Below are 11,944 nucleotides of genomic sequence, written 5' to 3'. Positions count from 1 at the left end.
AATTACAGCTAGTTTCACACAGCATCTAGCGCAAGCGCACATAACATTGCCTTTCCACCTTTTGCGCGACTAGTACTCTGCAATAAATTTGGTGTATGAACGAACAGACATGTCAGCTAGTCATATTGAAACCGACTCCTAGCTACGTATAACTGGTGTGTTGACAGTGCCATAGCATAGCTTCGCCGGCTACATGTGACAGCGTCTGGGTGTTCAGAGGCTTCAGTTGCACGCGTCTCCTGAAACGTCTGGATTATATTCAGCCGTCTTATTTCACGATCAGTTATTACGCTCACTGAACCGTTGAGGCTATATGGTGTCAGAGTAAAAACGGGGTGATACCACAGATAATGTATTAAACAAAATAGATCTTTTGGCGTTTCTGTCATCAACAATCGCACAGGGTTCGGAATAACACCCTGAATCCTGGATCTTATACCGGGAATCGACCGGTTTATTATAGGTTTATCGACAGAAAAACAGAATCAGCACCAAAAGAAAACGCATTATTTACATCGAATTGCAACGTGGGAAAGCCTCTTTGCGCCCGGAGGAACTCCCCGTTTGCAGTCGAGGAGACTCTCGCGCCAAAGGCTGCAGTAAGCAGCCAGGAGGACTCCTCTGGCACAATGAGCACCATTGGGGACCCTCCTCAAAGGACTCTTAACTACGAGAGATTAGGGACCGCACACGAAGAAAACTGCATCAGCTATGACATGACAGTATGTTTGTACGAATGGCAGGCCCTCCTAAAAGTGGGTGCACAATACAAGTTTGGAGGTCTCGATGTGGGGCTACTAGTCCTAAAACTCTTCAGTATCTGCCCATCTTAGCAAACTCTCTTGGCTAGGATTTAGCGCTCACGGCTTACGGGTTAAGATATGACTCTTCAGACTAAGGGTTTGACTGGGTCATCAGCTGGCGGCGAGACTCTTGCTTCTGCACTCTGCTGCTGCATCTCTACTGTTGCACAAGCATCCGGTGTCTCGACAGTAGCAGCTGGACCCTGCTGTGTATCTGTTGCTTTATCAAGAGCAAAATCATGAAGATCCTCTACTTCGGGATGAGGCTCAGAGAACTGAAGGCCTGAGACGGGTGAGTTACCGCAGATGGGCCCCCCGCTGCTGTCTGTTGTGCTGCTGCTGCAGCTACTGCTGATGGGGTTCCTCACTTGGAGATCTTCCTTGATAAGCGCCTGCATCTCTTCCGCTCCCTTCTGCTGCTGCTGCACGTGCTGTTCTAGCTGTGGATGTTGCAGTTGTTGGTGAAGTTGCTGCTGCAGTTGCTGCTGCAGCTTCTGTTCTAGTTGCTGCTGTTCCTTCAGCTGTCTTTGCAGTTCCTGCTGTTGCTGTGACTGTTGCATCCAAACGTGGTTCGCACTTGTGCTTTTGCTATCATCATGCATGCTGCTGCTGCGGCTATTACTGCGGCTATTGCTCCTTTTATTGCTGGTGTTGGCAGGTGCTGCTGCATCTGAATAGAAGAAAGCCCTGAATGATTGTAGCGTCGTTCCCCCGGTGTTTTTCTCCTTGCCTACTTCTCTGCTTGCGACCTTGAGACTCCTCCCCGCGAAAGCGTCAACAAACTCACTAAAGAGGGCACGCTCTCCCGCCCCTGTTTCTAGTTCACTGCAAATGGTTGCACTGTGTGTTCGGGTCTCTCCCTTAGCCGTCTCTGCCCTTTCTTCTTCGGTGTGCTCATTCCCTGGGGGCGTTCCGTTGCTGGTGAGACGAGGAGTGCTCTCTGGAGGCTCTTTGAAAGACACCCTTGCAGTGTGGGTGACAGGAGAAGGGGATGAACGCGCACTGCGGAGGACAGAGGGAGGGCGCCGCGGAGTAGTAAATGTTGAAGCTGAGCTGAGCGATTCTCTGATGTCCCTTGAGTGATCTAAAGATGCAGTAGGCCCTCCACTCAGACCGATTACCTTTCTCTCGCCTGCAGATAGAGAGGAATATAGCATATCTTTTACTGTACTTGATCCTATAGACATAGGGTTCGGTAATGGTACGCAGAATGCCAACGTGCTTTAAAAAGGACGACAGAGTAGCCACTTACCACTTTCCAGAGGACCTAAATGCTGGATTTGATGTTGTTGGGCAACGTGATGCCCAAAGTTGACGCGACGCTTCTGCGAAAGGTCCATTAGCTGCTGCTGTCGTTGTTGCTGCTCCTGCTCCTGTGTGTCTTCCTGCTGCTGAAGGGGCACTCCAGCGCTGCTGTGTCTTCTCGTCGCAAGGCCCCTAAGGTGGGGTCCTTGAAGTGTGGGCCTGGTGAAGGCTGGGGGTGTGCTGGGGGTCCTGGCCGTAGGTGGGAAAAGGCCTTGCTGCTGTTGTTGCTGCTCTGGCTGTTGCTGTTGCAGATCCGCTGATGCGGTGCCCTGTGGACTCTGGGGCGCTTGTTGACTTCCACTAATTCCAAATTCATGGCTGCTTTTGGTGGCACTGAGCGCTGCTGCAGCAACTGCCGCGGTTGTTCCAGAGAGTTGCTGTTGCTGCACAGCTTGCTCTGGTGCAGCGGAAGCAATGGGTTCCTCGTCCCCCGTGTGTATGTGCAACAGTTGCGTATGGAGGCTCCCACGTTTACCGACACGGCCAGCAGTAAGGGGTGAACTCGGCTGCTGCAGCAGCTTCCTCGATGTGCGGGGCGTCGCTAGCCTGCTACTACTGACGGGAACTCCTACTGACAGCTGAGTGGGCCCTTCCCCTGGCCAACGAGACATGAAGGCCCCTCCTTTAATCTGCTCCAACGACCCCTTCAATCGGCTCTTTGCAGACAACGCAAGCAAAGACATGACAACACTTATAACTTGGGGAAAACGGGTACTATGGAGAAGCAACTGGTAAAAATGAGGGCGCAATGAATCGAGAAAAAACGAGAGGCATTGAAGAGGCACAAAGCATGTAACCCCTCTCTTCCTAGAAAGCCTCCCGGTCACCAGGAAAAGATTTCACTTTGTAGAAACCAATGGGTCAAATTCCTTAAAGAAGGTGCGTACTTGTTTGCTGGAGAGGGCATCGATTTGGTGCTGTACAGAGCAAGGCGCACACGGTCAACTTCAGCTAAACAGACCAGGAAAAGCTGTCCCAAAAGAGCTACTTTCAGCTGCCCATACGAATCCACAACAATGGTAGCCAAAGGAAAAGCCCGATTAGGAGCACCCTGTCTAGGCAGAATAAGGTAGGGACCCTTGAACGCACCTGCAAGGCTTCAATGGAACGACTGAGGTCGGCCATTCCTGCTGCCGCCTTTTCACTAGACTGTAAGGCTCGAAGCTTTGTACCCTGTACAGAAGATGCAGACACATATTTTTTCAGAGAGATAGAACATCGTGAGAAGCGAGCAATCCTATGCATATTAGTAGCTGTGAGTAAGCATTCACGTTGATATAATGTACTTTCCCACACACGTACGCGTATCTTCGCGGATACGCTCATGTGCCTCTATGCACATATATAGTGCGCAGCTATTTTTGCCTTATTGATTGCCTGTCTCTGTCCACCGATCGACTGCAGCAAGTCTAGTCCCACTTAAGCAGCACAGCCGCACCCCTGGTTGCATCAGTAGCCACATAAGCTACAGCGGCACAGCAGAAACCCTTTGTTCAGTGGCAGCAGCCCATAATATCATACTCATAATAGCGACCGCACTACCAATGCTTACCTTGATGTAATCCACTTCGGTCCTGAGCCGCTGCACCTCGCCGCGAATCTCTGCAAATTCTTGTACTTCTTTAGTTCGTGCTTGGCTCTGAACAAAGACGGTAAGCGACAGAAGTCGATTTAAAGGGTTCAGAAAGCAAGCAAGACAGGGATGAGGCAGGAAGGCCTCATCCATCGTTTGTGCATATAAACACGCAATTTCCCCTGGTGAATGCCAATATCGCAAAACACACACCAGAAGGCCCTGATCGACGAACCTCGCAGAGATAAGGAGGACATGAAAGCGTCATTTATGCCCATACTGTTACCTGTCTAACGTCGAGTCGTTTTGAAAGGACCGTCAAATCCGCTCGCAGCTGCTGAAACTCGGGGGCCCGTGTGAGATCTGGCCCTCTGCTCTGCAGTCAGACGCGTACGCAAGGTGCAGAGCGGCAAAAGCCAAACGAAACTCCCCTTTCTGCTCTAGAGAAGGTCTAGCACGGAGCATACGCTAGTGCAAAGCAGTGTACGAACGAAAGCAATGCCAGAAAGGGGATCAGCAACTGACGAAAGGAGACGGACGAGGAGGGGGCAGGGAACAAGGTACAATCAAGAGGGTGCATCCACGCGCAAACAGCGAAGGACGAGCAGAGAGCGGGGGGTGAGAGTGGCAAACAACAAAAAAGGAGATAGTTTTAGCAAGAAATGACCCATTTTTAGCGAGGCAGTGGCTTGCCATCGCTGAGTTGACGCAGCCATGAGCAGCGACACATGCTTACAAGAGAAACACAGATTCCCATAGGAAAGGGAGAATGAAGGCAATGTGCTCTACAACGTACTGAGAAGTGGTGTACTGCTGTTTTGATCATCCCAACCTCAGAGCGAAGCCGGTCCAATTCTCTGCCCTTCAGATTTTGCTGCTCCTCGACCGTGGATAGCTAGAGAGTACAAGCAGGCAAACCCGCAGCGCTTAAAGCCGTCTCATTAAGGTCTAAACCAAGGCGTTGGTGATATATCCCGGACTGCATAGATCTCACCGAGTGCTTATTTTACGCAGAAGTATGCGGGCATCAGCCATGCCTGTTAGTTGTGGGTTTCGTGCTTGGCATTGAGCATTCAGGGTTTTAGTGCATTCATACAGATCTTCCAAGGGCTGCAACTTTGGCAGCTTGTTGCTCGGCGTCCCTTCTTAGGGTCGTCACGTCTTGAGAGAAAGCAACAGCCTCGGGGAGGGCCTCCCGCAGCTGTAGCAGTGCCACGTTGCTCTGGCGGCAGCTCTTCTTTAGGGCAGACAGATCCGCACGCAACGCCTCTAGGGCTTCCTAAGCAGGCGACAGCAGAGAGCAAATAGATACGGCACATCGAGCAAAATCTGGAGGACGCATACAGGTGCCATGTGCAAATTGTTGCTTGGGGTGGACAAAGCACAGTGCGCAACTCATGAGTGCGTTCTTGCTACCGTTTTTGATGTAAGGTACACCGGAGAGTATCCCTTAGATTCCTCAAGAAGTCAGCGGGAGTGTCACCATAATCTAGTGCAGATCTGTATTTGGCCTCTGCCTTTGCCTTTACTGGTGTATTTGTTCCAGTTACCTCGGCTTCCCCTTGCTGTTCCTTTGCCCTTTCTTCCTGATTCATTCTTCGTTTTTGGTCCAACATAATCTCGTGACGCATTCCCTCAATAGACCTCTCCGTGCCCTCCCTTAGCAGCTGCAGTGCGGCCTCTGTTGCCTTGAGGCTTGCGCCGTGTACAGGCAAGAGCTGCCTCAATACTTGCATATCGCTGTCCAGCGACGACAGCTGAGCAGCCTGGCTGGCTAGGGAAGTGCGCAGCTCGACAATTTCTGAATCACGACAGCAAAAAAAATGTGGGCGAACACCTGAAATTGCCACATTGTCTTGAATGTGCCGAGCAATGGCAGGTTGGAGGGGTGGCTGTTGTTGGATGCACGGCAATCCGCGTGTTTGTGTCTGACTGAGAGTCTGCTAGTGTGCGCCTTTGCTCCTAATTGCATAGTCTGTACCGCTCATATTGACACAGCTCACCTTCAGCTTTAAGCCGCTTTAGCTCCTCACCGAAGTTGGTGATTTGCACTTGCCATTTTTGATTTAACTCGTTGCAACGCCGGAGATATTCGCTCAGATGCTTCTCTACGGCGGCCCTCACTAGGCCCTCCGCGTCCGGCTTTTCCACCTCGGAAATTCGGTCCCTCAAATCTGAAGACAACATATAAGACCTAGCACTTTCTCTGCCAGTGGAAGTTGGGTTGGAAGTGGACACGCCTCGCCGGCGTAGATCTGATGGTGCATGCTAGCCCGCATCCTGCTGGGGAAAACGTGCCTTCCACATCCTTGATGAGTGAGTCTAGCTCGGAAACAATGGCTTGAAGACGTAGTGAGCAGCATGGCTGCTGCGGGCGACCTCCGTAGCAGAGGTCAATCCAGCCAAAGTCGTTCATCGCCATACTTGTTGCAAGAGCCACAAAAACCCGAAATCTGGCGCCCTGCCATATATGGAAGCATGAACTCTCCTGTAGGAAAGCACGCAAAAAAGAACTATCCAGCTCGTGGAACACTTTGTTCGGCGTCAGCAGGAGGATAAGTTGCCGGTAGTAGCAGCAGAAGTACCACCTTCACTAGCAAATAGCCAAGCGACGAAGTTATGGTGTGGAAGAGGCATCGGTCTACAAAACGGCGCAGGCTGGATACCGACAGGTAATAATTGCCTCTAGGGAGCCCTCACGTGTTTCAATATATGGGTCTGTGCAATGAGCGCGAGAGTTAATTACACACACAGCGCCGGTTCGCGCCGTCGACGCAGTAGGAGAAGCAGGCTTCACAAAGAGTCCAGAAGTAAGCAAGCCGCATCCAGCTGCCACAACAGAAGATGCTTGATGAAGGATAAGGCACAGACAAGAGAGATATACGCAGATGCCTATGGTTTGCGTTCGCGTACACCCAAAGCTGAGCACTGAAGCCCAGCTAAAGGCGCCGCGCGACAATCTACCGGCTTGTTCCGGCGATTCGCTTGAACTTGCTATAGAGAGTTCCACAGATATAAATAAAAACCTTTTGAGATGACTACTTTTCTATGAATGAGTCTTTTCCTGAGAATATGGGGAGGCCGCTCCCCGGAGTCGATGGACACAGGTCGCCGATGCCCCCAGACCAGAAAAGCCGATCTCAGAAGGGAATGTCTCAGCCTTTTGGTCATTCAAATAAGCTCAAAGCAAATAAACTACTATAAAAGAGCGTACAGAGCTTAATGAAGAACGAAACATGCACAACAATGACGCGTTTATCGCTGGGTCTCGAGGAGCAGGGTGCGCCCAGTTGCGTCGGGCGCTGTCAGGAGACGTGCCTCCATTAGAACAGGATTCAAGAAAGAGGCTGCTTCCCCACAATGTCCCCTTACATGAGCCAAGAAACGAACCTGTAGATCAAAGTGAACCCTAGTTTCTGCGTGTTTGCTCTTAATGCTCTCGAAAATCCAAAGCAACACCAAGCCCGCCTCGCCGTGCAGCACCGGTGGTCTGGGTTGAGATTTAGAATGGTACTGGAGTGTTAGACGGTACAAAAATTCAACCTTATTCATTAGCAGATGATCGTTTCCTTAGCGTACGACAGACACTGGGTTCCAGAGCGTGTACTTACACCTAAAAGTCTAACCACCCTTTAGAATAATGCATTGCTCCAACAAAATCTTCGAGCTTATGCCTGGCGGCGCTAACTTTGCTTCACTTCGACAGAGGAACTCCCTTCACGTCACGGAGTCATAGACCTCCTTCGTCCAGATTTCGCCCTAAGCGGTGCCGGTTCCCACCAACCAATTGCCCTGGAGGAAAAGCGGTACGCCTCTGAGATGCAAACTCTTGATGGGCGCGTTTGCCCCTGCATCCTTTCCGTGAAGGACATGCACAGACGTCCAGAGCTGCACAGATTGCAGCCCAGCTCTGCACACTTTAAGAGCTCCAGGCACGCCAAGAAGGCTAGGCATCAGCCACCGCATTTCGACTAGGGGACAAGCGGTATACCATAGTATCGCAATCCTTGATTTTCAGTAGCCGGTTTTTGTTCTATGAAGAAGTGAGCAGCTGCAGCCTAGACTCCTGTTGCGAGGCCTAAACTGTCCGCCCTACTAACGCTTCTAGTGCTTTTGACTGTAACTTTGTCCCCGTAGTATTTGGGGGTGAAAACCTCGAGAGAATATACAGCCAAAAAAATAGGTGACCCTCAAAAGAAGCCTGGGGGGATTCTTTATCCCCCCCAAAACAGTCAGCCTGTAAGGAAGGCCGCCCGACGAGCTAGAGGTACATCATGATATCAAGGAGATTCCACTAGATATGGCGTCCTTTCCGAAGAGCTTCAGACGAAGTGTGTGGGCCTCCTATTCGGAGTTCAGTGGCGTGCTGACGGCGCAACTTCCCCCCGCTTAGCCCCCCTAAAATGCCTTTACAACCTCTATTTTATGGTTTAGAGTGCCCGTTGCGCGTTCTCGGGGAGAGCGAGATGTTTAGTTTGTCTGATGCCAGGTCCATGAGGTCCGCAAAGAGGGGCTCTTCCTGGGTGCTCCGTGGACTCGGAAAAGCGTGTGGGGGTCTCTCGGAATTACTTTGATGATACGCTCCCCCAAATCGGTTTGTGCTGCTGCTCCTACTACCGTGTAATCGCTCCGACGAAGGCAGCTTGCCGCCATGAATCCCCTGATCCTGTCTGCCCTGAGGAGGAAGGGGTTTGGGAGGAGGCAGTTGGGGCTGCATCACGTGAGGCTCTTCAGAAGGCCCTGCCGGAGTAGGGAAGTCTGGTGTGGCTGGCTGCTCTGACCAGAAGGCGCCGTCAAGCTGCGCAAGCTCAGTATCATCAGAAGTGGGAACCCCAGATGCAGAGATAGGGGCTCCCAATGAGGTGCCTCCTGTATCTGTTGCTGAGGCCGCGCCGCCGGTGGAAGGAGGACTCGCTGAGGAGCCTACGAGGTCTGAAACAAACAGCAGCACATCGTCTCATCATGGCTACGTAGTGAGTCCTGCTCAGCAGCTCCATGAGCAGCGTGCAGGAAAAACGAAGTCTTTTTCTTAGGCTTACCCAGCAGGTCTACATCTTCGGGGAGCTGAGAGGAAGAGGTTGGAGGAGATACCCAAATAGGCTGGCACGTAGAGGAAGAGGAATGCGGCTGCTGGTGATTGGGCTGCTGCTGTCGCTGCAACGAGTTTGAATGAGCAGCTATTCGCTGGCTAGTGAGTGCAAATGGAACTCTAGGATTCTGCTGATTCGGCTGCACCTGCTGTGCAGCGGCCACAGCTGCAGCAGCGGCAGGAACAGCGCCCAAAGAAGATTGCGAAAATGTGTGCTGCTGGGGCCTCAAAAAGGCGCCTGCTACGCAGTCAAAAAAGCACTCACGCAGCCTACGCGATCATCTCTTTGCATCAAATGACAAACTCTCGATCATAGCGCATATGGACAAGCCAATATAAGGCAGCACGCCAAAGAGCCTAGGAATGCTAAATCTCCCACTCTTACGTCGGTAGAAGAGCTGGAAGGGGAGTCCATTGATGGTAAGCGCGAAGGCCTGGGCACGGGGATCGTATATAAGGGAGAGAAGGTGGCCCTGGCAAGGCCAAGAATACTCGAAGCCACTAGAACGCAGCCTAAAAGAAGCACAGAGAGAAGCCGAAAAGAAGGCAGTGAGGAGGAACTGCAACGGGAATGAAGACAGGCATATAGAGGTCTTTCAATGGAGGAGAACGCCGCAGCAAAGACCCACGGAACTGAGAAAAATCCCGTGTCGCCCATCATTTTTTTACATAGTGCCTCTATTCGTTGCACCATGTTATTTGGGGCTTGGATGGATGGCATAACTGAAAGACTATGGGCTGGACACGATCGGGTCCTCCTCGGCTTACTGTTGCTGCATGTGGATGAGCCTAGCGTCCATATACAGTTTCTTCCTCCCAGATATCTTCGAATTGAAGAATTCTACTCGATGGTCAGAGTTCGCGATGCGGAAATGCTGTACGTGCAAAGGCCAAAAAGCGTTGACCCACCAAACCGTGTGCAGCCCTTACAAATATCTTTGTAGGGTCCCTCGTGCATAGGCAAAAGGGCGCTCGAGTGTGGATCCTAAAAAGCCTCTAAAAGACATAGCTATAAGGGCTCAATTATGCTCGGTTGCTCTGGTTCCGCGTCGGGTTGTACGCAAGCAGTGTCGCGCTGAAAGGTCACACTGGTGAGCATGGCGGTTCGGCATCTGATAGAGGGTCTTAAGGGTTAGAGTGTGCCGTCTGGGGATCTAAACAGCGTCTAGTTTCGTTACCCATTGGTATTTAACCTTGCTCGATTCGATGGTTTGGCCCACGTAATCAACGGAAGCCCCCAAGGCCTCAACCTCATCGTCATCCCTGATCACTTCTCCCTCCATTGTTTCTTCAAGGTGCGAATAATTGTGCTTACGAGAAGCCCAGAGGCAGCGCATGAAAAGGCCTCGCCAGCGAGGGCCTGGGGCAGATGCCGTCGAACCTTGCGAGGAAAGGGGCGAAGCCGCTCTCCGCTGGAGGCTGGTGGCGAGCGAGAAGAGACGGACGAACTGGTAACTCCCCTGATTCTAAATATGCCTATTGCCCTATCTGATGCAGAGCCCTTAAACCACTGATCCGAAGCGCCGAACCTCAGCAGCGACAACTCTGAGAGTAGCTGCAAGCTGCAGCCTGCACGGGCTAGTGGGTTGTGCACTCTGGGCTTCACCACCTGAAGGGCTGCACTTGAAGCTTCCAGGCAGACAAATATGAATCCAAGCTTTATTGTTGCATATAAAGAGAGCCAGAAGGCAGACAAGGTAGGCCAGGAACACTGCTCAAATTCTCCCAAACCCGCAGGAAATTGAAGTAAGCAATTAGTCACCTCACTTGTGGTTCAGGGCCCCACAAAAGGGCAGCTCCATACAAATATAGAAAACCAGCGAATTCATGATGCAGTGAAGAATCTTTCCACGTCAATCCCACTGACACGAAATCCAGTAACTGGTGCCTGGGGCCCCCTTCCGGGCTACCGGGGCCCTCTGGCCCACTAGGGGGCCTCTGATTTTAGCCCGTGGCAGCAAGGCACCATAAAGCGAAAGGCCCATACTTATTAAGATGTTTTTGTAGATCTACCACGCAGATAGGGTTGGAACAAATCTGCATTTGGGTTACATGACTCACAAGCTTTAAGCTATGCCACTGAATACTGGTTTCAACTGGGCGAGTCGGTGCGCAAAGTCTGGATCTGTACACCTGCCTTCCCTGTCAACCAGAGTCAAATGTATCTAACTGACCACAGGATACGTCCCAATGCTAAATCTATCTGCAGATACTCTGGCTTACCCTGTTAAAAGCACGCCATGAATACTTCAGTCTTCATGTATTATAATGACTGTTGCACGCTAATCTACATCTGAAACTCTTTCCATCATAATAGCTATCGTTTACTAGAAATATAAAATGGTTTAACTGCTAAGGTTGTCCGTATGTCATATTTACTGCACAGTGGTGTTCGCTCAACACAAGTTGATGCAATGCCTTGTGCGTGTGCTCTAGATGCTATCGCCAACTAGCTGTGAATGTTTGAAGTGCTTAGAGTGTAAAGCTGCACACACTGTAGCTGCCCATCTCCTTTATTCTCGGAAGGTTGAGGGGTGGGGCGAGGGAGAGGCGGAAGCTTTTCTGAAAAACACTTTTTAAACTAAAGATTGAATGCAAGCTTAAATAAAGCTCATTGACTCTCCACGGTGACCATTCGTAGAGTGCACAAATCGATTGCGCCGCATGCTTTGATTCAGCTCTTCCTTGCTCATCTATTCGTTGTGGATGTAGTCGCATGTCAGCTTCTCTCCAACTCGGTCGTGTTTTCTATTAAATCATTTCCTAATCCAATAGGCTGATTTTCCTTGACATAGAGCTGGTATAAGCTATCTTAAAAAATAAAAGCAGGCGGCTACAACGACTGTTCGGGAGGCAGAGACCGGCATGTAAGCCGTCTCGAGCGCAATAGCTCCTCAGCTGGTGCATAGGCATTGCTTGTCAGTCAGCAAAGCATTTATAGATGTGTCGCCGAGGTCCCGGCAACTAGAATGTGTCACAGCACATACTTTTAAGCAGTTACAGATTACCTCGGGCGGTTGAAGATATACCCTTGCTTTGTATCCCCCAGATGAAAAGAAACAAGTGCTCCCTGTAGCACGTTTACTAGAGGAAGAAACACTGCGGTGGTGGCTCTATCCATGTACAGTGACGCATCTGCCTGCAAGAATTAGTGCAGTTAAAGCCTTCATACAG

General features: G+C 50.9%; 2 protein-coding genes across 2 annotated transcripts; both read right to left on the bottom strand.

Moving 5' to 3' along the window:
• Positions 1-889: 889 nt before the first annotated feature.
• LOC34621937 (mediator of RNA polymerase II transcription subunit 15) lies at positions 890-6,103 on the bottom strand. The gene is made up of 9 exons (XM_026334079.1): positions 5,980-6,103; positions 5,685-5,855; positions 5,323-5,482; positions 4,778-4,961; positions 4,493-4,576; positions 3,661-3,747; positions 3,198-3,281; positions 2,077-2,764; positions 890-1,314 (listed from the first exon to the last, which is right to left on the bottom strand). Exons 1-9 carry the CDS (start codon positions 6,101-6,103, stop codon positions 890-892), a joined length of 2,007 nt encoding a protein of 668 aa, XP_026189864.1.
• A 2,001-nt stretch (positions 6,104-8,104) lies between these two features.
• LOC34621938 lies at positions 8,105-10,053 on the bottom strand. Its single transcript, XM_026334080.1, has 4 exons — positions 9,949-10,053; positions 9,539-9,645; positions 9,150-9,283; positions 8,105-8,604 (listed from the first exon to the last, which is right to left on the bottom strand). The coding sequence occupies exons 1-4, from the start codon at positions 10,051-10,053 to the stop codon at positions 8,105-8,107; spliced, it is 846 nt and encodes a 281-aa protein (XP_026189865.1).
• Positions 10,054-11,944: the final 1,891 nt, after the last annotated feature.

Source organism: Cyclospora cayetanensis, unplaced genomic scaffold (assembly GCF_002999335.1).
Source record: "Cyclospora cayetanensis isolate NF1_C8 unplaced genomic scaffold, CcayRef3 CcayRef3_contig_355, whole genome shotgun sequence".
Classification (NCBI taxonomy): Eukaryota; Apicomplexa; class Conoidasida; order Eucoccidiorida; family Eimeriidae; genus Cyclospora; species Cyclospora cayetanensis.
The sequence above is the reverse complement of the archived record's forward strand: the minus strand, read 5'-3'. Positions and strand labels throughout refer to the sequence as shown.

Bases quoted from the DNA above. Each gene is read 5' to 3' on its own strand.
- LOC34621937 (XM_026334079.1), bottom strand. From the start codon at position 6,103: ATGGCGATGAACGACTTTGGCTGGATTGACCTCTGCTACGGAGGTCGC. The intron at 5,856-5,979 runs GCACGTTTTCCC...TGTTGTCTTCAG, and splicing joins ACTCATCAAGGATGTGGAAG to ATTTGAGGGACCGAATTTCC. The intron at 5,483-5,684 runs GTGAGCTGTGTC...GTCGTGATTCAG, and splicing joins AAAGCGGCTTAAAGCTGAAG to AAATTGTCGAGCTGCGCACT.
- LOC34621938 (XM_026334080.1), bottom strand. From the start codon at position 10,053: ATGGAGGGAGAAGTGATCAGGGATGACGATGAGGTTGAGGCCTTGGGG. The intron at 9,646-9,948 runs GTAACGAAACTA...TTGCACGTACAG, and splicing joins GCAAGGTTAAATACCAATGG to CATTTCCGCATCGCGAACTC. The intron at 8,605-9,149 runs GTGGGAGATTTA...CAGACCTCGTAG, and splicing joins GCTCTTCTACCGACGTAAGA to GCTCCTCAGCGAGTCCTCCT.